Below are 23,418 nucleotides of genomic sequence, written 5' to 3'. Positions count from 1 at the left end.
AATTTTTAAAGCAAGAAATAAAGAAGATAAGTGTTGAAAATTAACATGTCCTAAGTAAGCATTCCATAAACTAAAGTCTGAGAAGAAAAAATATGACTCCCGGAGAGTGGAAGCACAAACGCCGGAATCACAGTAAATTGAGATCCAAACAAGTATAGCCCATCTCTCTCATACCCCTTGCCAAAAATCCTCCTCGAAGTCGGGTCTTGAAAAATACAGTGAGTAGGGAAAAAGATTACGGAGCAATTTAGAGATTTTGTAATACTCACAAACAAAATGTTAAGAGATAAGAACATAAAACGTAGAGTCAAGAGAAACATCAGAGGATAAGGGGATGGTACCCTTACTGTGGATAAGAGTAAAAGACCCATCAGCAAGGCGAACCTCCTTATGAGTAGCAAGAAAAATAGAAGAAATAAAATGGTTAAACTCACAGGTCATGTGATCAGAAGCATCAGAATCAATTACCCAAGTCAGAGGAATAGAATCAAACTAAGTAGCATGAAGTGCAGAAGACAGACCTTAAGACCACAATCGAAAATGAGTGAATATGAGTATGAATCTGATCTCATACAATAGCAGCAATCTGAGTTTGGAGTTGTTGCAAATCAATAGTGTCACGAGAAGTATGAGTATCAGTAGGAGGGACTAATGATGACTCCACAGTAACAGCACTAGGAGCAGACTGTCCCAAAGAAGGGGTAGAAAAAGATCACACCAGATGGGGATAGAGTTAAAAGTAGCAGGCTTTCTCATGACCAATCTTCCCACAATGGCTGTAAGTAACACCACTGCCTTTACCACGGCCTCCATGACCTCGACTCCCAGATCCTTAAGTACGAAAGTCAGAAAATCCGAATTGACTACTAGAGCCATTTGATCTGTAGCTAGAACAGAGATAATACCAGAGGGCTTGAGTCTAAGAAGAAACTACACGGTGACGATGCTCATCACTATCAATGGTTGCAAATGTCTCAAATAAAGAGGGTAACGGTATAGTGTTAAGGATCTAAGTCCGAAGCGCCTCGAATTCAGGACATAAACCCATAAGAAACTGGTATGTCCGGTGTTTAGCAATTCACGTAACCACAAATTTAACTGCCTCTGCAAACAGCTCAACCATAGACTCATAGTGTGAGAGCTCCTCCCAACGAGACTGTAGGAATCCAAAATAGTCAGCTACACTTTGAGTCCCCTAGGTAGCCTAAGCGATGTCTTAATAAAGCTTGTAAATCCTCAAGTCATTTCGAGCATACGCATATGTCTAAGTGAGGACTAACCACAACAAAGAAACAGTCTCAAAATACATGAACATGATGTAGATGTGCTGCTCCATGGAGTTAAAGAGTCATCCAAGGATAGTATAGTTGTCAATTTCCCATTGTTCAATTTTAGGATCAGTAAGGGGTGGTTTATTAATGGTGCCCAATAAGCATTCAGATTTTCCTCTACTCCCCAAATAAAGCTAATTGACCGAGACCAAGACTGAAAATTTCGATCTAAAAGGGCATTAGTACTGCATTGTGCTGAGAGGTGTGCTCCAAGAATGGAATTGGAGTCCTTGGTCTCTTGATGCAATGGCATTACTTACTACAAACAAAAAGGTAGAAACTTTGGTTTGAAGGGAGACTACTGTGGTTCCAGAAACACACAAAATTGTTGCAGTTGAAAGGTAACCAAGGGGCCAAGTAGAAATCACTACAAATAGCTCCTTAATTGTTTTCGTAGGTCAGAAAATTGATTGGGTTGTTATTGAAGAGCTTCACATAAGTTTCGTGATGTCGCAAACACCAACACAGCAATCTGCAGCTGTTGTAAGCCCTCAAATTAGACTGAACTATTGTCGTAGGGCTTCAGGGAACCCTGTATTACTGTCACAAATATCCACACAGCAATTTGCTATTGTAGAAGCCATCAAATCCGACTGCTGTTGTCAGAAGCCACCAAATCCGACTGTTGTTGTCTTAGGGCTTCACGTAGCCCCCAAAAATTGCAGTCATAGGTCTCCCAGATAAGGCTGGCTGCTGTTCTATGACCCCAAACAAGGCTAAGTTGTTGTCGTATGACCCCAAACCAGGCTGGTTGCCGTCATGGATGCTAATAGAGCAAGTTGCTGCTATCGTAGGTCCAAAAATACAGCACAATACAGCAAGCTGTTGTTGTCGTGGGTCAATAACACCTCCTAGGTGATTGTTATTGACATGATCGCCAAAGGGAAATTGCTAAGGTGTTGTTGCACTCACCTACACAGCACACTGTGGTTGTTGTTGGTCACAGAAAGTCGAGGGTAAGAGAAAGAACCCTATTGAAAGGCACAAAAAATCACAGCGCCGAATCGCAACATGTGAAAGAACCTCAGAAAAAATTTATCGCAATATGCGATAAAGAGGGTATGAATCAAAGATTAAAAAAAGGCCTCCAAAGGGAAGACTTTCTAATGAAGTTACGGCTAGGTTAGTAGGTCTCAAGATCCATGGATTTTGAGAAAGGAGGAAAAGAGAAGAAAGGAGAGGAGATGATAAGAAACTTCAAGGTCCAAAAGGAAATCAAAGAGGATAACTCAAAGAGAGAGTGGGATGTCCTCTAGAATGCTTTGATACCAAGAAGAATTTAAAAAAGTAATAGACAAGCCTCATAATGAGAGCTTGGTAGATATATATATATATATATATTATCTAAAGTGTGAATGGACATAAATGCCCTTTCATATAATAAAAACAAGAAAAAACTATTAGTTCCAATAGAAAGGACTGCCCATTTATCATTTAAATTGATTGTGTTACTGACGAGAACAATGAATAAAAGTTCACTTCAATGAGCTCCACAAACCTTCAAGCAAGGATGAACATCAGAACTATCCCTCGACAAGAACCTAAAGCAACAATACTCCACCAAGTTGCGGGCATCATTATGTATTGATTCGGAAACGAGTGCTTCAAATATTTTTTGCATTTTATGCCCTGTTAATCCATTCATCCTGCATGTTACAAAATTGAAATCAGAGAAAATATTTACCAAGAATGACTGGCAGAGAGAACGAAGTCAATGCTTGTACAAATTCGAATGTGTACAAAAGGCTTATTCAATAATACTTCACTAAAAATAATTCTCAAGGTCACTTCTAAACGTTATTGCCTTTTTTTTAATATTTTATTACCTTACATGCATGCGTGCGTGCATATGAACAGAAAGAAAAATGATGATGATGACAGAGGAATAGAGACAGCTAGATAGGGAAAAGAATTTAAAAACTGACATCATACCCTTATCTTCATGCCTCAGTTAAATGTACTATGAGGGCATTTCTCATAATGAAGGTTAAATTTGTGCTTTGGTTGGCTTTGTTTTTGTAGAATTGTACGTATTCTTAGAGCACTTGCATGCAATTAGGGCTTCAGAATGGAATGGAAGTTCTCAAACTTCTTCCACATGGTTCACAAAGTTGCCTACATAACTTATCTTTTAGTATCACATCTGTTTTGGTCTAGGAAAATATATTCCATTGAAATTTAAGCAAACTCAGCTCAAAAAATAAATTTTGGTCAAGTCAAATATTCTGAAATATAAATGAAAATAATATGGCTTGATAGTTCCAAAAAAGGTTTGAAAGGGATCGTTATAATGGCTTTACGGTAGGAAATTGTTGCCATTATTTTAACGGACATTTTGGTGTTTTAATGGTAAATAACAGAAAAAGGATAGGGTTGTTAATGTAATAACAGACCCTATAACCTTTTTTTCTTAGAGCTGCTATTGGCACCCCAAATTTTACTTATTACGCCCCAATTAAAAATAAACAAAATAAGTGAATGGTTGAGAATTAGTAAAAGTTGGGGTGCCCTTGGTTTTTTTTTTTGTTTTTTTTTTTTTTTTTTTTTTTTGTGCTAGATGTCTACTTTTTTGGTTTAGGATTTTATATTAGCCTAATCATAATTGTAAACAAAATTATTTGAACAAGTGCTTTAATGTTGAGATTATATTTGAGCCAAACCTTTGTAATGTTTGAAGAGTGTGTTTTAATCTTTAATTGGGGTGTGATAAATAATTTAAGAAATTCGGGTGTAATAAGTAAAAGTTGGGGTGCCAATAGCAGCACTTTTTTTTTTTTAATTTATCCCTTTTTTAAAGCATGGTTCCAGATTCCTTTCAAAGTACTTCATCCTTTCTATACAACGTACTATGGTAAAAGAATCAATTATCAAATACACAGCAAAATAAAACCCAAAAAAAAAAAAAAAGGAAAAGGTTTGAGCAAAACAAAACATCAAAGCACTGCCAATAAGTTTCTTTACCTGCTGAATTGCTCAATAGAAACAATAGCAGGTAAAGAAAGACTCCCATTTTCTGCTCTACTATCAATGGTCTGTTCCGCGATAAATAGTTCTTCAATCTCGTTAGTATTCAAGGAATTTTTTACATCTGGCCTTCTATCCTGCCCAGTTTTCACAAGAGGAGCGGTCACTTCATTCAAAAAGTTCTGGGTCTTTAGCAGCCACAAATTCAATCTCTCTTGAACCAAATCTGTCAGAAAAATAAGTGTTTCAAATAGCTCAAATGGTAAGTATATTAAACATATGTTCATTGCATTTAAGAGGTTCTAAAATGTCTTATCATCATGTGTTTGGCCGAGGGTCAAAATAGTCTTATGTAAGGTACACCAATGAGTCAGGCTATGATGCACATAAAATATTTTTATCTTCAAATACAAACAACTAAAGCAGCTTAAACTCTTCCATACTCCAACTTGTTGCCTGTTGTGCATGAGGAGTGAGGAGACAGCTGATCATTTATTTCTGCATTGTGCTCTTGCTTGGCAGGTGTGGTCTCATTTCTTTGGTCTCTTTGACATGATCGGTTGCTTTCCAAAGACGGTCAAGGAGCTTTTCAAATTTGGCTAGCGTGGGGTTTTCTTTCAAAGCTTCTAAGCATATTTTGTGGAGTTTGCTGCCTTTAGCCATTTGTTGGGGGATTTGGAAGGAAAGAAATGGAAGAGCCTTCGAGGGAAAGGAACAAAATATGACATGATCTCATCTTATCCGTTCTAGAGATTTTGTTCTTTTGAGGGAAGGTTTTTAAAGAACTAAGGTGGGAGTTTATTTGTAACTAGAGGCGGCCTAAGAGGGTTTCTTTTTCTATCTCCTTTGTTAAGTTGTATTAAGGGTCATCTCGACCCCGCCTCTGTCACACATTTTAATAAAATTTCAACTTATCAAATAAATAGGTGCCTAACACAGAATAAATATCTTCCAATACAATTAGAATATTCTCCCGAAAGTCACAAAATATATAATAATTCTCAAGAAAATATAGTGACATATGTTGAGTGCATATTGTCCTCCACTCTCAGGTGTGTCATACCCTAGTTAAGCCCCGTGGCCTTCTAATATTCATAGTTCTCACCCTCTCAAACATATCGGTCTTTTGGAGTAATTGATTGGTTAACAACACAAGCATATAATTGAATGTAAATGATCATGTGTGTGAAAAGAAAATCAGAGGCTCATATACAGCGTAAGTCCCAATTTTTTTATGACAAGTTAGATATCTTTTTAGAAGGAATGCAAAGCTATAATGTAAGTCGACATAGGAGGTCAGGATAGTAGAAAATTAAGTAGAAAACAAAGAAGAAAAACGAAAATAGAAAAAGAGAAGAGAGAAGAGATAGATGGAGAGAAAAGGAGATCATGAGTTAACTCTCGTGCTCCAGGAAATTATTATTTATATTAAAATAAATTGAGAGTAACAGAAATACCCCCATACATAGACTGAAAATACTAATAATTACATAATGGTGGAGTAAAAGGATAATCTACCCTTATAACTCTCCTCTCAAGTTGGTACGTAGATATCCACCATCCCCAACTTGCCCAAAATACCATGAAGTTGAGGTCTATTAATGCCTTTAGTGAGAATTTCTGCAAATAATACCAGACATAATCTTCTCTCTGATGAAAGAACGGTCAACCACCATATGCTTAGTTCTTTCATGTTGAATTGGGTTGTGTACAATACTAATTGTTGTTTTGTTATCATAGTACAACCACATCGAGTCCTCTACATGGATGTAGTTTCGTCAAGGTCTTCTACATAATTTGTTTTTGATAAATAAGGTCTTCTAGATAATTTGAATATATGGGATACAAAACTAGGTCTGCTCAAATAGAGATTGGGTTTCAATCTAGGGAATGATAAAGGGAAACATACTTATTACACATTGGGTATGATAAATAACAATATTATTTTGTTGGGACAGGAGGTGCGGAGAAACAGCTAGAAAAATATACGAAAAAACATATTTTTTATATAACAAGGTGTCCCACCCTTTAAAAGTAGGACCAATCCTTAAGAATACGTCCTACCACCACAAGCAAGTGTATCGGGTAAAGTCGCAGATGGGAAGACTCGATCTCACGACCCTGGGTAGCACACCCAATTATAAAACAGAGGTGGAGATTGTTGACTTCTCCATTTATGTTATACTAAAGTTTGTCTGAGCCTACAACATGGGCATCTTCTTTGGGACTAAAGGGGTAGAAAAGGAAAGGCAATAAAGCTAGAGGGATATTATTGAATATGAGAGGAGAAGAGGAAAAACAATATAGTTAGAGGGGTATTTTGAAAAAATGGATAGAAGAGGAAAGACAATAAAGTTAGAAGGGAATTCTTGGAAAGGAATAGAAGAGGAAAGATAAAAAAAAGTTAAAAGTTATCCTTGAGATCCGTAGAAAGAGTAAAGCCAACGCCTCTATATGAGAGGATAAAGGGAGTGTGGTCCATTGTTGTGTTTTAGTAAATAGATTTAAAAATCTTGATGACCATTTCTCATGTGTTTTGACAACAATGTACAAGTACTTGAAGGGAACAGTAAATGGATGAGGTGAGAAACCATTGTGATCTTCATTGGTGTTCGCGAGGGGATTTCATTAACATTCAATTTTCTTAAGATTTGCATCTTGCATGAAAAAGTTCTAAACTTGTGTTTGTACTTAGGGCCTTTTGGACTACACAATGAATGGTGATCTATTACATGGCTAGTCATCGAAATAACATCATTTATGTAGATTGGCCATATTCACCTTAAGACTGGACAAACATTTTCTAAATACTATTCTCGGAACTCTTTCAAAACCAGCATCGAATCACAAACCTAGCCTTTTTTTTTCTCAATATCACAAACCAATTATTTGTTGAAATTTTTTGAAAGTATTGTGACGGGGACATCAAATCTTGAAGAGTAGATTTTAATTTTTATTTAGATTTATGTTTTAGGGCTTTAATTTTATGTTTTTTAGGTTTATTTTTTATGTTTTATTGGCCTATAGTCTTAGTATAATATTTAGGAGCAATTTAGTAACTTTAATTTGTCTTATATTTAAGTTTATTAGGGTTTGAAAATTAGGAGAGAGAAAGTTACGAAAATAAGATTTATTTTGTATTTTAGTTTAACTAGGATTCTTAATTTATTTTCTTTATATAAATTGTATTAGGGTTATTTTTTAAAAATGAAAATGATGAATATGATGAATAAAAAGGAAAGCTTGAGCTTGATCTTCCCAACAATGGGTGTGGTATGAGGTCATTTTGGAGTGAGTCCAATATAACATTTTTTTCTTCTAATCTTTATTTTTTTTTTTTTTCTATTCTTCTATTTTTCTTGTTTTTCTTTTTTTTTTTTAGTTCTTTTTTCTTGATTCTTGAAACCTACAAACATCAACCCTTAATCATTAACCTATAAACGTTAACCTTTAACCCTTTTCACCTATCCCATCATAATTGCAAAAAAAAAAAAAAAAAATTACTTTTGGGTTTACCCTATCCTCGCCCAAATCTTTAACCCAATCCTAAATCAAATTCCCTAAACCCCCCATATTTTCTTATCTCCCCTCATCGTCCTACATCAAATTTGGCATCATAGCCTAAGTTCATGCAATACAAAATAACAGATCACGTTGATGAGAAATGGATACAACAGAGATGTTCTCAGAGGAGCTGAAAAATATGTTGTTAGAACAACGTCAAATACACCACTCTTGGGCATATTTTTGCATTGTTTGTGACCATATCATAAAGGAAAGCAAAGCAAAGAGCATAAGCAATTATGTGATCCATAGTATGAGTTCAGGTAACAAAACTTGCGCTCCAAGTGGAATCATTTTCGACACTTCAAATCGGAGTGCTCGAACAAAGATAACGAAGCAAATGTGATGAAAATCCATGCACCTAAACTCAAAGCGAGAAATGAAGAAATCTATGAGCCCGATCTAAGCGATAGTGAGATTGACGAATGTGAGACATCATTATTGGGACTTGAAGAAGAATCAATGTTTGAAAATTTTGAATAATTGGAAAAGAAAATTGTTGAATCACTACATCCTTTACCGTTTACACAAGTTTTGTCCCACAGAAAAGAAAAGGTAGATGACATTTGGGATAAACTAATGAGTTAAATTATATATGAAATATTTCAGAGTGCCAACTTCAGTTTTTGCCAGAAAATAAGAGTCCAACGAATTTTTATTTGATTTGATGATATTTATTGGAGTGTGGAGGGTGCATTGATTGAGAAGCAAGCTAAGATCATATTGCACAAGGACTACAAAGACTTCATTTGCTAGGAAATTAACACAATTTTATTTCTACATTGGCGAAATCTTCACAACCGAGGAGAATGATGGGGACATCAAATCTTGAAGAGTATATTTTAATTTTTATTTAGATTTATGTTTTAGGACTTTAATATATATTTTTTGAGCTTAGTTTGATGTTTTATTGGCCCATGGTCTTAGTATAATATTTAGGGCAATTTAGTAACTTTAATTTATCTTATATTTAAGTTTATTAGGATTTGAAAATTAGGAGAGAGAAAGTTACGAAAATAAGATTTATTTGGTATTTTAGTTTGACTATGATTTTTGATTTATTTTCTTTATATAGATTGTATTAGGGTTATTTTTTTAAAATGAAAAATGATGAATATGATGAATAAAAAAAAAACTTGAGTTTGGTCTTCTCAACAGAGGGTGTGGTGTGAGATCACTTTGGAATGAGTCCAATATAACATTCTTTTCTTCTAATCTTTATTTTTCTTTTCTATTCTTTTATTTTTCTTGTTTTCTTTCAGTTCCTTGTTCTTGATTTCTTGATTTCTTGATTCTTGAAATTTATTCTTGATTCTTGAAACTTACAAATCTTTAACCATTTTCATTGGGATTGTGGTCATACACTTACAATCATTGTTTCATTTTACCTTTTGGGTTTACCCAATCCTAAACCAAATTCAATTTTCTTATCTCTCCTCATAGTCCTGCATCATATTGTCTAGTCACCAGGTCAGCCCCCATAACCATGTTGGCATCTTCCTATGCGGATCAGAACATTTCCTAGATTATGAAGGAACCATTGAAGCATCCATCCTCAAATCCTTATCTCCCCAAAGCATCTTGACAATGTTCCAACTCCAAGGATTCTCCTCCTTTCACCAACCCAAAACAAGCTAACTGCACTTTATTATATTTTTTGTGTTTTGTCTTATGTTGAAGTAACTCCACCTATCATGTTCAATAATCAGCTAGCCATTGTGACAACAACCTGATAATAAACAATCTCTAACATAACAGGGTGATGGATCCTCAATCAACACTGCCCACAAAATCTAAGTAAGAGCAGCCTTGACCCCTATCCTCGCATGACTAAGATCAATAGGAGCCTTTGTATTGCTGCCAACCTACAACAACCTCCGACAGTGACTCCAATCAACGTACATGTATAGTTTTTCAAAGGTGAGGCCATGGATATGGACCCAGCATGGTCATGAACACCCTATTTTAGGCATAACACGAGCTTTAGACCCCCACAACATGAACCTGGATGAATCGCAATTCAATCAAGAATGTCATCATCACATATCACTAAGCATCAAGCTTCCCTTATTCTCAAGAAAAATTAAGTGGATATTGGAAGGGGTACTAATAATCTGAAAGATGACTACTTTGGTGTCTTCCCAAAGAGGGTACATATTGGTGACCGCAGATATACTGCCAAGTCCATAGACCAAAACCCTCAAAGTTAGAAACCAGACAGATAGTCTAGATGTTCTCACCACTTTTTATAAGAATCGGAGACAACCGTCTTCCACCGACCAGCTTGTAGAATGCAAATATGAGGTTTTGTGGTATATCCTCCCCTAAATGCGGAACAAATATTGCTAAAGAGACCTTGGTTGTATGATTGCCATGTGATGCACAATTATCGGGAGAATACATATTATTTCAAGCATCAAACACTAAAAATACCACCATATTTCTTTGGAAGCCTTTGGTTTTTTTTATGAGCCGCAATCCAAAATTGTATCTCGTTCCTATAGCAACATACGGTTCTACGTGGCACATTTTGGTTGGATATTAAACACTTCAGGTCGTGTGCCATGTAGAAAATGGCTTAGTTAGGAGCCAAGTGTACTTTAAACTCCTACAAAAACGTGCCACATAGACACCCCTCCTATTCTATAGGAATAGAACACCTTAAATGATCTTTTTTATTTGGCTAGGAAAGCAAGATTAGTGGTTAGGAATTAGTAGGTCAAAGCAGGTTTTGAACCTAGGTCATGATATCAATACTCATAGACTTTAACCAACTTAGCTAGTTGGAATCTTCAAGAAGCCTATGGAAGATGGTGCAACGAGAACTAGGCACCTTATTCATATATTAGGCTTTGCAAAAGATGAAACTACTAGGAGAATTAAAACCACCAAACAAATAGGACCCTGTGAACTGATATAGCCAAAAGGCTTGACGATGCTCTATGAGAAGTTCAAAGGTGCTCTAATCTTTTTTTTGTTTTTTTTTTAAACGAAAAAAATGTGAACTTAAATAGAAGAGAGGGAAAACTTGGATGGAATCAAGTAAAGATTGCTCGAGCTGTACAAAACCCACACCCACCTTATTTCCCACAATAATCTAAGTTCCTGATGATTACTGTTCAAATTCCTAATGATTCACTCTGTATAATACTCAATAGAAGTCCTAAATTCGCATAGTACCCACTTCTCAACTAATCAAAATTTATCAATAAAAAATGATTTTTCAGCAAAACTATCAGTAATTCCTTGATTCACACAAGAAAATAATGGATAGAACTCCAAAATTCGTATAATACCCAATTCTCAACCAACTGAAATTTATCAATTAAAATGGATTGCTCAGCAGAACTAATAGTAATTCCTTGATTCACTCAAGAAAAATAATCGACATAACTCCTAAATTCAAAAAGTACCCATTTCTCGACCGATAAAAATCTATCAATCAAAATGATTTTTCAGCAAAATTAATAGTGGATACTACTTTTAAGTAGAGCAACGTACGGATTTAAAAAAAAAAAAAAAAACTAAAAATTAATCTAATTAAGAAAATAAATAAATAAAACTCACTAGGATCTATATCGTTTAATTTCCATCTATCTCCAAGTGATCGGGAGACGAGCTTGAGACGAAACCTTTGTTTTGGAGATGTTCTTGTAGAGAATCCGAACTTGCGAAAATCTCTGAATTGGGTTATAGAAAAAGGTGACACTGGTAATGGTCTTGGGCGGGTCGTTATGAAATCGAATTTCATTTCTTTCTTTTTTAGTTCGAGAGAGACAGAGATACAGAGAGCAATTATGTCTTGAGTTTGCTGTCTGAAGGTCTTCGTAAGAGTGCAGATGATCTCGTACTCCGCGGAGTACGATAATGTTCCCCCACAATAAATTTGCAAAAAAAAAAAAAACGTTTTCCACGATAAGAATGTTTGATTGCACCTACTAAAAAGTCAAAGGGAGAGTAGATTTTTTAGCTTTGGTTGTAAGGTACTGAGGTTAATCCATGAATATCATCGCAAGATGAGAAAAAATATTTGTTTCCGACAAAGTGAAAATAATCTATATAATAAAATATAATGGTAACATTATTATTATATTTTTTTTCTCCTTTGATTTTAGTGTCTTTACTCTCCTTCTCTCGTGCCCTTTCATTTTTTCAATAATATCCTTCTAATTTTATTATATTTCATCTTTTAATCTTTCAATCCCAAAGATTATTTAATAATATCCCTTCAATTTTATTGTTTTTCTCTTTTATCTCTTAAACTCGCAAAGAGGATGCTCGTATACAAGCACAGGCGATCTCTAGTTAATCAATATAGCGAGAATTATACAATTGCGAATGACATTTTCTTATAAACCAACTTTACCAAATTGCATGTGTAACTATTTTCTTTTCGATGGGTAAAAGTAACTTTCATAAAAAATGATCAAGGTGAAAATAAGAATCGAAACCAAAACGAGGACCCAAAACAAGCAAGATAGTCTACATACCTAGTCCCACCACCCCATAAAATCCTTAAAGAAGACACCTTTGAATTCTTCAAAGACTTTATACTAAAAGATCCGATGATTCCTCTCTCTCTAGATATTCTAACAACTGACAAATGGAGTAAGAGACCAAAGGATACTTTTGGACAAAGAGAAAGCAGACCCCAATCCCAGCCAACACTCAAAGAGACATTGACCGAGTAGGGAATACAATCCCAAATACCAAAAAGATTAAAGAAATACATCAAGATCTCATGAGTCGAGGACCAATGTTACAGTAAGTATCTCGTTGATTCTCCATCCCTCCTACACATGGTAGAAATTTGAATTGTAAAGTGTCATACAAATAATCCCATCAAGAGTAAGGATACTATCTAAAGTCGTTGTCCAAACAAATAATGCAATTTTAGACGGAACTTTAGGCCCAGATAGCTACCACTAGAAAGCTTGACTTGTCATCCTCTTGGAGTGATCTATAGAAAGACCTCGTTGTGAATAGACCATCCTTAACATCTTTCCAAATCCATGCATCATTGTGATACCATCAACAAACTAAGCAAAAGAGGTCAACTCCTCCAACATATTCCCTGTCAAACGGACTCAATTGGTAATGTTGGGTATAAAGGAGATTTCAACGTAAAAAAATAGAAGAAAAGAAAAGGCAAACAAATGAAAATAATTACGTTGGTGGGCTCATTCTTCTAATAAAGTTTGCATACTCATATCCATATCTGAAATGTTGAGAACTTTCTTACAAGGCTCATTCTTACAAGTAATCCCCCCCCCCCCCCCCCCAAAATAATATTAATAATAATAATAAATAAAGAAAAAAAAACAAAAATGTAAAGATCCCTCTAAGAGCACAGTTGTTCAAGCAGGAGCCTTTTTGAGGTTGGGGTGCAACTGAGAACTTATTTACGTGCAACTAGTCGATCTCTATTAAAACTTTTTTTACCTTAATTTTCAACTAGAAGATGGCATATCTAAACATATATGTATCAAAAAGATTTATTTATAATTTGATTAAAGGGGTCTTTTTTTTTTTTTTAAGACGACATAATAAAATGATACTTTTGTAATTTTGAAAACTAAGCAATGAGACTTATAATTTTCTTGATTTTTTTACCAAAATGATCTTGATTAACAATTCTATTATTAAATATAGTGAAACCCTTACGTTACTAACATAGTAAGATTTTGAGCTTTACCAAGAGTCATTTTGCTCAAATGGACTATCACTTCAAAAGTCCAACACCATAACCCTCTAAGTTTCATCGAAAAATTCAAATCCAAAAATAAAAATGGATGGCTACTGAACTTCCATTTAACTCTCAAACTTAAAAAAGGAAATTTCATCAGTGAAAAATAACTTTTCTTTAATTTTTTCCCCTTTAAAATTTTGTTATCTATAACCTTTAAGCATCCAACATCATGGTTTTGGATGCTAAGAGGTGATCCCAAGGGCCCTTAACAAGGGTGGAATCCTTACTATTTCTTTTTTTTTTTGTTTTTTTAATAAGGTGATCCTATGGTAACATGTCAACCTTCGGTCCTTCGGGCTTTGCCCAATCCAAACACCAACCTTATCCAACAGGACTAATCCCCAGACAGCATGCACCATCCCACCCTTGTCGTGTGAAACCATTAAGTAACCACCGTTTGATGGAGGGGCATATAAAGATTCAAAGACACGACCTGGGGAGGAAACCCATGTGCTCTTTAGTAATTGTTGAGGGGACTATTATTAAATATAAATGTAAAAGTAGGGGGCACTACTCGAATTTTGGCGTCGAACCACTTTTACTCAAATTTGCGACTTGGTTAAATGGATTTGAACCGATTTGAGTGGAAAGTGGGAATTGAATAGCCGGTTCAAAGCGGAATGGCTCATAGCGAACTGAACCAAAAGCCGGTTCATGTAATAAAAAGAGCGGCATTCAGACTTCAAACTTCACACTGCAAATGTAGAGCTCTGTTCCTCCAAACTTTTCTTCCCTAATCCGCAAAACTCCATTTCGCAGCAACACAGCGAAATCATCTCTGCTTGAATCCATGGATGAAACCCTAATATTCCCCAACTAGAGCTTTTTACAACTTCGATGGTTTCCTCTTCACGGATCAGAAATGCCGTTGAGATCTAGCCATGGAAAGGGAGGCTAACCTTCCTCCAGCCCAACCTTCATCAACTTCGAATCTCAACCGTCCGATCCTGGCTGAGCCACACTCCTCTCGCTCTTTCACCTCTTCATCTTCATCGCTTGATTTCCTCAGAGATGTTCAAGCCGCTCTCAAGCGTCACAGACCTCTCGGTAATTCTCTCTCTAGGGTTTCTTATCTTACATTTAGGGTTTGAAAAATTAGAATGAAAATTTAAAGTTAGGGTTTTGTTTCTTTGTTGGATAGTGACAACATTCTTCGATTTTTTTGAAAAAGTCACAATTAATTCGTAATTCTTTCCATAGAGGATTTAATCCTGACTTATTTGCAAAGTTTCGTAAAAAAATGCATTTTTTATATTATGTTTAGTATGAAATTTTGTTTAATAATTATGAAAAATCGTATTTTTGTTTAATATTATGTTTAACATATGAACTATACACCTCCATATTGTCCATGAGTAATAATTTTTTCTATTTTTTTCCTTGCTAAATTATCTCGAACTTTGTCACTAAGCTTTGTTGGGTTTCCTGAAAAATAAAATACATTTCCAGGTACAATGCAGTCCAGTAGTATTCGAGCTAGGCGTATATTGGTTCCCCAAAGAGAACCATTGAATACCCATAGTACCGATGCCAACCTTATGGTTGACACGGGTGAGTCACAAGAGTTGGCGTCGTTGAAAGAGGCTAAAACATCACAGCAGTTGTTTGAGCAGAGGAAGAGTGTCGCGGTTGTTGCGGAAACTCCTGATGATTCTTCAATTACTCCGCCTTCGATTACAGGGACTATAACGAAAACCCATGATGGGAACATGAACCCGTTTGATTTGCGGAAAAATGAAACAACTTGCACAATTGGTCGAAAGGAGGATATCATTATTTCGCCCTCAAATGTTGTAAATCAACACGTCTCAACCGCCGATTGTCAGAAGAAAGTTCAATTTGTTTCGGGTGAAACTACGAATTCCAAGAGTAAGTAGATGATTCTCTGATATTACTAAAAGAATTACTTCATTAAGCAGCTTTGGATCATAGTAACAAAATTCGGATTCGGTATTTATTCGGTAAGGGCATGGTTTCAAAACTCGTATGAGACCGAGATGTATCGTCCGAGTCGTCTTGGTCTCAGGCATGAACTGATGGACACACAAGTCAATTTTTAGAACGAGATTTAATACCTCACGTTCATTTTTATTTTTATTTTTGGACGATACGCCTCAAATGTATCGAAAAACTCGTACGAGACGAGACGTGAAACCGAGTTTTAAAACCATGATCAAAAGGGCTCAATTTGAATAAATTTGAGAATGTTTCGTAAAAATTTCAGAAAATATACCAATGATGTATTTAAATTTCTTACCAAAATCCATCATCTTCAACATCCCTAAAAACCCCATGTTGTTCTTCAGATTTAAATATTGAAGAAAATAAAATTTTGATGGTGAAGGACAAAATGTTTTACCATATTTCAAGATTAATCAAGAAATTGCTGATTAATTCGTTGATTCGCAGATTTGTTTGCCTAGTCTCTAATTCAGAGAATTTTATGAAAAATTCAGAGAATTTTGTGACTTTGCTTTGGATGGGCTATTTTTTCCCATCTATTTCTATTGTTCTGTTTATGCAGGGGTCCACGAGCAAGTGGGCACTACAATGGACAACTTGTCGTCTCATATGGGTTATCTTGCATTGACAGAGATGGAATTGGATGTGAGCAATAGGGGTGGAAGCATTAACGATCAGGATCCGAAACAGCGGGATTTTCAGCAAACGGAAATGTCCGATGATGGTATTTCTTCTTTGTTAGCAAAGAGAAACGCACTAATGCAGGATCAGCATCACCAATTTGATGCATTTCTTGGGAAGGATCCCATGACTCAATCTTCGGTTGTAGCTTCGTCGTGTATGACCACAACTTCGGTCCATTCAAGATCTGCACCCATGTTGAATTCTACGACCCATAGCTCGTATCCATGTCAAGATAGCAATTTTCACAAGGAAATAGAATCCGTGGAAGAGTTTAATGTGAACCCTCAATCTACAACTCAAGGAGATCAAGAGCAGCCATCGTGGCCCACATTTAAGTGCACTAGTGGGATGTTAGCTGATCCGTTGGCCACTCCAACCCAATTGTCTCTCTCTGCTCCAGAGACCCAAGTGGGAAACAGGGATAACTTGCTGTCAAAGGGACAGCAAGGATTATTATTGAAGGAAAGTGATGGGTTGGGAGATGGAATTGTTGATCATGCAAAGAGTTCTTCGCTTTTGGAACATAAGTCAACTAAAGTGCAAGGGTTTTCGGGTGACGTTACCGAAGTACAATCTCAGGCTCCATTGACGAACACCTCGTCTTCAAGTTTGAAATTGGAGACTTCTAAATCCGTTAAACCAGAAAAGGCTGTAAGTTCCAAAGGACCATCAGCTCCTCGTAAGAAGAATTATGATCCAGAGTTGTTCTTTAAAGTTAATGGGAAGCTCTATCAAAAGCTTGGCAAGATAGGTAGTGGAGGAAGCAGTGAGGTTTACAAAGTCATTACATCAGATTGTACTATCTATGCCCTTAAAAGGATCAAGCTTAAAGGTCGTGATTACTCTACTGCTTATGGGTTTTGCCAGGAGATTGAGTATCTAAACAAGCTGAAGGGGAAGAACAACATTATACAATTGATTGACTACGAGGTACTGACAATTTTAACCATTTTAAAATGTAAATGTTTATATCTTTTTTGAATAATTATATTAGAAGATATTTTGTTTGCTATGTACATTCCATTTTAACCACCTAGATCTAATTCTATGGGCAAATCCTCATCAGTCTCTTCGTTTTTATGGATAATAAATTCATGATAAAAACGGTTGCTACAGTTACTTCTTGGCATTAAAAGGTAAATTTTATAAGACTGACAATTATTTATGGAGCTAAATGTCCAGTAATCAATAAACATTTTCATATAATGAACACAATAGAGACGTCAATGTTGAATTAGATGTGTGAAAATTCTAAGAAAATAAAATAAAAAATGTGCACAAATTTGTGAAAATATGGAAGTGCAAAGGTGATCAATTAGGGGGAAGTCTAGTTAGAAGGAATGTGCTGGCCGATGTTGATTGATGTGGTTATGGCAGATTTGAAGACACGTCTAATTAAGAAAGAACACGACTCTCGATAAAGTTGAATGGTGGAACTTGATTTGTTCAACTGATCCTCGTATATTTTGGCATGGGTCAATTTATTACAACCATAAAAGAAGTACAAGCAACCAAGGAGTTTGAGGAGCTTTGCCAAGGAAAACGACTAAAGCAATAAAATGTTATCTTAATGCCATTTACAAAGAGATCCTATCTACCTTTTTCTCTCTTTTTAATAAAATTTCAAATTATCAGAAAAAAAAAAAAAAAAAAAAGCAAAAGAGAGATCCTATCTGAAAATAGAACTTCAAAAATATATTTCCCTGCAGTCCCTAAATAGCTTGAGGTACAAGAGCACTCTGATAGTCAAGATGATAATGTGGACTGTCTCCTCCTTACCTTGAATAGCCCTCCCATTTCTTTTCTTTTGAAGGCCTTGTGATCACAAAGGGAAGGAATCTTGAAATAAGCGCCTTGGAAGAGAATGATACCGTTTGCGGTGTACCTACTTCCAACTGTTAAAAAGGTCAAAATTAGCTTTGGAAGAATCTAACAAATATTAGGTTGATTTAAAAAGAGGCCTAGCTATATCGAAATGGAGTAATAGATGAATAGTATAAATTTTATTACTTATCAAAAAACATAATTTGTATATAGGCTTGCAAATGGAACAAAAGATGTAATAAGTCTCTTACTGAGTATGAAATGATCGCACTCAAGATTTATCCAAAGAGACAATTCAAACAAAGGGACAATTTAGAAGGGATTTTGGGGACCCAAACAGAAATTGAAGATCAGACCATAAAAGAAACATGTTGATTCCACGATCATAACTCCCATCATCACCCACAATTCAACAGTTAACAACTAAGTCAATTTTCCTGTTATTCATTTTCCCTTTTGAATCTAAAGTCCCAAGAGATTGGGTGGTCTTTCTAATTCAATAGGGATAAAAGAACATGGAATTCATCTCTCAGAGGAAAATCACCGCACGAAATTTATACTTCAAAAAATTAGTTACTTTGTTATTGTCTTCATGTCTGGCATCACTAATGATAGTTTTCTGTTTTGGTTATCATGTATATTATTGTTATGTATACTATTTCTGATATCCACATTCCTTCTTAGGTGACAGATAAAACTTTGCTTGAGGAAGTACTGAATGGTTCCATGAGTATAAAGGATGGCAGAATCAGAGATGATGGATATATATACATGGTACTTGAATATGGAGAGATTGATTTGGCTCATATGCTGTCCCTAAAATGGAAAGAAATGGACGGCTCCAGTTGGAATACAGATGAGAACTGGCTTCGGTTTTATTGGCAGGTCTTCTATCTACACTATGCATTAATTCCTGATAGTGAATTGTAACTAGTAATTTATATGTGATCAAAGAATCTACTAATGATGGTTAACAGTTGCTACTTGTAGCATTTTGATTTTGCAAGGTAGGAAACTAGATTGTAGCATTTGATTTTGCCTGATAGTTTGGATTATTCTTACTGTCGTTTAAACCATAGCCATCTGAGTCACCTATGAAGGTAGGAAACCAGATATTATCAAATGATGTGGTATGAACCGGTTTTCGACTTTTTGAGCAGCAGCGTGGTACAGTTGCCTTCTGAGAAACTCCTTTATAATAGCGGGGAAAAAATGTTCTCTATTCCAAATTCGTGTATCTTCACTTTTTAATTTCCATCCCTGAAAATTGTGAGACCCTACTTTATATATTTAGGAATCAATATTCTAACTTTTATGAAGGCTAAATTTTTCATTGAAATCTGACTTACTGTTTGCTTTTATATTTTATTGTTTTCAGCACCATCTTAGTTGTATCCTGTCACCATCTCATCTTTTTCAGTGAATTTCTCATCCATTTCACATTGGCAGTTTATCATTTCTTCAAGCTGTTAAGTATCAACCTTAACTGCATTTGATTGCTTGATATGCTTCTAACATTGCTTTCCAATTTGTTTGACATTCTTTCCCATGGCTGTAAGTCATGGTCTTCATTTTTATTCATAATTGCATGAGCAGATGATGTGATGCTAAAATTGCACGACATGAATCAGATGGTGTTCTCATAAATTTTTTTTTTTCTGTTTCGGTTCTGAGTTTTCGATATCAACACGCTGGTCGAATGAATCTGAATCATTTAAGAAATAACTGGTTTATCATAAACAATGCTTTATTCTAAAAGTTTATTTGATCATAGTTCTGTTCTGTGTAACAAGGACACTTCGTATTTTAATAATTTTTTAATTCCAGAAACAGTTTTGTACCCATGTTCAGACACATGGCGACACTCTTCACCAAAGAATTTTTTTTTAACTTATTTAAGAAATTTTATTTTTGGATATTGTTTCTTGTTTATGAGATTCTAATGTACTAACATCTGTACATTCTTTCTATCTTGGGTACTCGTTCGTACTTTTTTTTTATAGGTTAATTATTCGTACAACTTGGATTCGAATCCAATTCTTTTTGGAAAAAAAGTGTATTTCTAGCAAGTTGTCTTTCAAATTAATAAAGTAACCTTTATTGGCATGTTGGCTTATCAACTTTTTGGGGGTCAATACGTAAGGCACTTCATACCCTTGTTGGACTTAGACACATGTATCCGTTCCTTGGTACATAAGTTCTGCTTTGTATAATTAAAGGATTGAAAATCACTGGCTGATTTCCAATTAGTTGTTGATGAACCATGTCATTCTCAAATTGGTTTTGGCACTCCTTATACCTAGGACAGGTAAGGTGAAATGAATCATTTATATAAAAATTTCAGGTCTTGAGATGTTAGCAGTGTTGCCAAGAACTAGCATATTTGCGGAACCCTAACCAGCAACTTGCCATTTTATTCGCACTTAAAAGCGGAAATTTCAAAACAAAACAAAAATCATGGAATATTTTAAGCATCCATATTTTTTTTTATAAAAAAAAATACAAAGTGTCTAGTGTTTATGAATGATTTACAAATTATTCAAATCAGTAACTTTTAATGCAAAACATTTTTTATATTTACTTTTTTTTTTTTTTTTAATTTTGATATCTTGATCGAATTCAGATTATGCCCGTACTGTCTTTGATCTACTTCTTGATCTTCAGGCAACACCAGACTAATCTTTCAGAAATTCTCTGCACTGAAAAATGCTGACATGTTCTGTTTTGGCAGCAAATACTTCAAGCAGTAAGCACAATTCACGAGGAGCGCATTGTGCACTCAGATTTGAAGCCGGCTAACTTCCTTCTTGTCAGAGGCTCGCTCAAGCTGATTGATTTTGGCATTGCCAAAGCTATACTGAGTGATACGACCAACATCCAACGAGACTCACAGGTTCAGTTCACTTCACTTCATTGTATAAGGAGAATGCTAACTTCCAAAATCATGTTCTTTTTTTTTATTTTCTCCATAATGCCTTTAGAAAGCAATTTTATCGTCTTTTAGTGGCCAAAAGTTTTTATTTATATATTTATTTAAATTTCATTGTATAATATATTTTTGTAACTTGAATAGTTATTTACAAAAATACCATTGCATAATGGCAATGAGATCTTTGCCTTTTGCCACTGAACGACAAAATAGGATTCCTTTTCAGAGACGTGAAAAAAATCATTGTTTTGGTGATGCATTGGGTCCACACTACTCTCCCCATTCCTCTTAACCCCTTTCAACTTTATCGTCTTTCCTCTCCTCCTCCCCCGTCTTTTTCAATAATATCTTTCCAATTTTACTAGCTTTACTCTTTTACCCCCTAACCCCAAAGAGGGCATGGGCAGACTCTAGTATATACATAAAGCGCATTATAGAAAAATATGAGAAAAAGTAACAAATTACTTTCATCTCATCTGCTTGTAATGTCTACTATTGCAGGTGGGTACATTGAGCTACATGTCTCCAGAAGCATTCATGTGCAATGAGAATGATGCAAATGGGAACGCTATCAAGTGTGGCCGGCCATCTGATATTTGGTCCCTTGGTTGCATCTTATACCAAATGGTATATGGGAGGACACCATTTTCAGAATACAAGACATTCTGGGCCAAGTTCAAAGTCATAACAGATCGAAACCATTGTATTACTTATAGACCCATTACAAACCTGTGGCTACTTGATCTGATGAAGAAGTGTCTTGCATGGGACCGCAATGAAAGGTGGCGAATACCTCAACTTCTTCATCATCCCTTCCTTGTTCCTCCAATACCAACCCAATTGTTCTCAATTCAAGACCGAGACTGTAAACTTCTTCATCAAATTGCTGAAGTTTACCGGAATGATCACGAAGCATCCAGGCTATGTTCTCAGCTCCAACAGCTCGTATCAGACTCTGCCACTCCCATAACATCTCTTTCATCTACGTCACGAGACCGACATTGTGTGTTGCTATTGCAAATGTCAAGGCTTTGCTCTCAACTCCAGCAACACCTAGCAAACCTTGAAAATAGGTAATGTATTCAAACGTGTAAAGAACAAATCAACTTCAACTTCTGTATTTTATGAGCAAATGAGGTCATGTTGTTTCCTTTTCTTTATAATCCCTTGTAATTGGTGGTGTTAGCTTTTGTGTTCCCATTGAAATGGAAAGAAAAGAAGAAAGCACGATATACTTCTGTGAGTTATAACTTCTTTGGTTGTATATTTTTGTACTTTTTTCACTGAATTGACATATATATATTTCATGCTTATATACTTCTGTGAGTTATAACTTCTTTGGTTGTATATTTTTGTACTTTTTTAACTGAATTGACATTCATATATTTCATGCTTATATACTTCCTGTGTTCGGCTTCATAACCAATCTACAAAATTTGCATAGAAACTGCAGGCACTGAATAATTAGTTTGTGAAGGTGGATTTTGAACTCATATTGTTGTATCAAGACTCTAGACTTCAAACCAACGTAGCAAAGCTGGCACCATGGTCGTTTATTCAAGTAATGTCTTCTGAAATCATGTGTTGAGGCCTCTGCTTTATAAATTGCTTCCACGCGCAAAATATTAAATGGTCTCTCCTACGCGTAAATGGCTCGAAGTTTACATTCTCAACATCTTAACAAGCAAAAGCAGCTCTATTGTGGTTCTTAGGAGTCTCTTCCAGTCTTTTTTTAGAGAGCTGCTATTGGCACCCCAACTAAATAAAGAAAATAAGAAAATGGCTGAGAATAAGTAAAAGTTGGGATGCCAATAGAAGCTCTCTCTCTTTTGGTTCAAAATTTTATTCAAGCCTTATCATAATTGTAAACAACTACTGAAATTGTTTGAATGAGTGTTGTAATGTTGAGACAATAATTTGAGCTAAACCTTTGTAATGTTTGAATTGTCTTTTAATCTTCAATTGGGGTGTAAAATAATTTAAGAAATTGGGGTGTAATAAGTAAAAGTTGGGGTGCTAATATCAGCTCTCTCTCTCTCTCTCTCTCTCTAATGGATATGGCATTCATTTTCTTTTTCTTTTCAACTCATGACAAGGTTTATAAAAAAAATGGTAATGTAGTTAAATCTTGAAACCAATGTTTAATGCAGCCTATTGGCAGTATGTGTATGGTATTCAAGGTAATTTTGAGAATTTCATGGTTTTAACAAGGTAATCATGGCATAACAATGGTACTCATTAGTGTTGGAGATGTTGGTTTGGATTTTTTTTGGGCAATTTGAGAATCAAATCAGATAAAAGATTAATAATTGTTAAAGATCTTCAAGGAAATGTTATAGAATATTTTGAGACCGTTTCAAATTTCTCCTGATCGAAACATTGTTTTAAGAAGAGATTCTAAACCTAGGTCA

At 35.3% G+C, this 23,418-nt stretch overlaps 2 protein-coding genes across 3 annotated transcripts in view; one reads left to right on the top strand and one right to left on the bottom strand.

Moving 5' to 3' along the window:
- LOC147404237 (chromosome-partitioning protein, putative (DUF639)) overlaps positions 1–11,668 on the bottom strand; it is a 48,391-nt gene extending 36,723 nt beyond the window's left edge. The window contains exons 1-3 of the mRNA XM_086440111.1: positions 11,427–11,668; positions 4,293–4,521; positions 2,830–2,977 (exon numbers count right to left, since the gene is read on the bottom strand). Of these exons, the coding sequence (XP_086296237.1) occupies positions 2,830–2,977; positions 4,293–4,521; positions 11,427–11,610 (561 nt within the window). The 5' untranslated portion in view covers positions 11,611–11,668. The remainder of the gene's footprint in view (positions 1–2,829; positions 2,978–4,292; positions 4,522–11,426) is intronic.
- Positions 11,669–14,249: 2,581 nt separating this feature from the next.
- Positions 14,250–22,984, top strand: LOC147404236 (serine/threonine-protein kinase MPS1-like). Of its 2 annotated transcripts, none has more exons than XM_086440104.1 (6): positions 14,250–14,655; positions 15,058–15,477; positions 16,133–17,184; positions 18,763–18,963; positions 20,810–20,971; positions 21,509–22,984. In XM_086440104.1, exons 1-6 carry the CDS (start codon positions 14,490–14,492, stop codon positions 22,082–22,084), a joined length of 2,577 nt encoding a protein of 858 aa, XP_086296230.1. In that variant the 5' UTR covers positions 14,250–14,489; the 3' UTR covers positions 22,085–22,984. The 2 variants fall into 2 exon arrangements, with proteins under 2 accessions (XP_086296230.1, XP_086296231.1); XM_086440105.1 differs by having other exon boundaries at positions 14,251–14,655; positions 16,202–17,184; positions 21,509–22,983.
- Positions 22,985–23,418: the final 434 nt, after the last annotated feature.

Source organism: Akebia trifoliata, chromosome 4 (genome assembly GCF_017979445.1).
Source record: "Akebia trifoliata isolate Shusen 1 chromosome 4, ASM1797944v1, whole genome shotgun sequence".
Taxonomy (NCBI): Eukaryota; Viridiplantae; Streptophyta; class Magnoliopsida; order Ranunculales; family Lardizabalaceae; genus Akebia; species Akebia trifoliata.
Note: the sequence above shows the minus strand (reverse complement) of the source record. Positions and strands in the feature narration are given on the sequence as shown.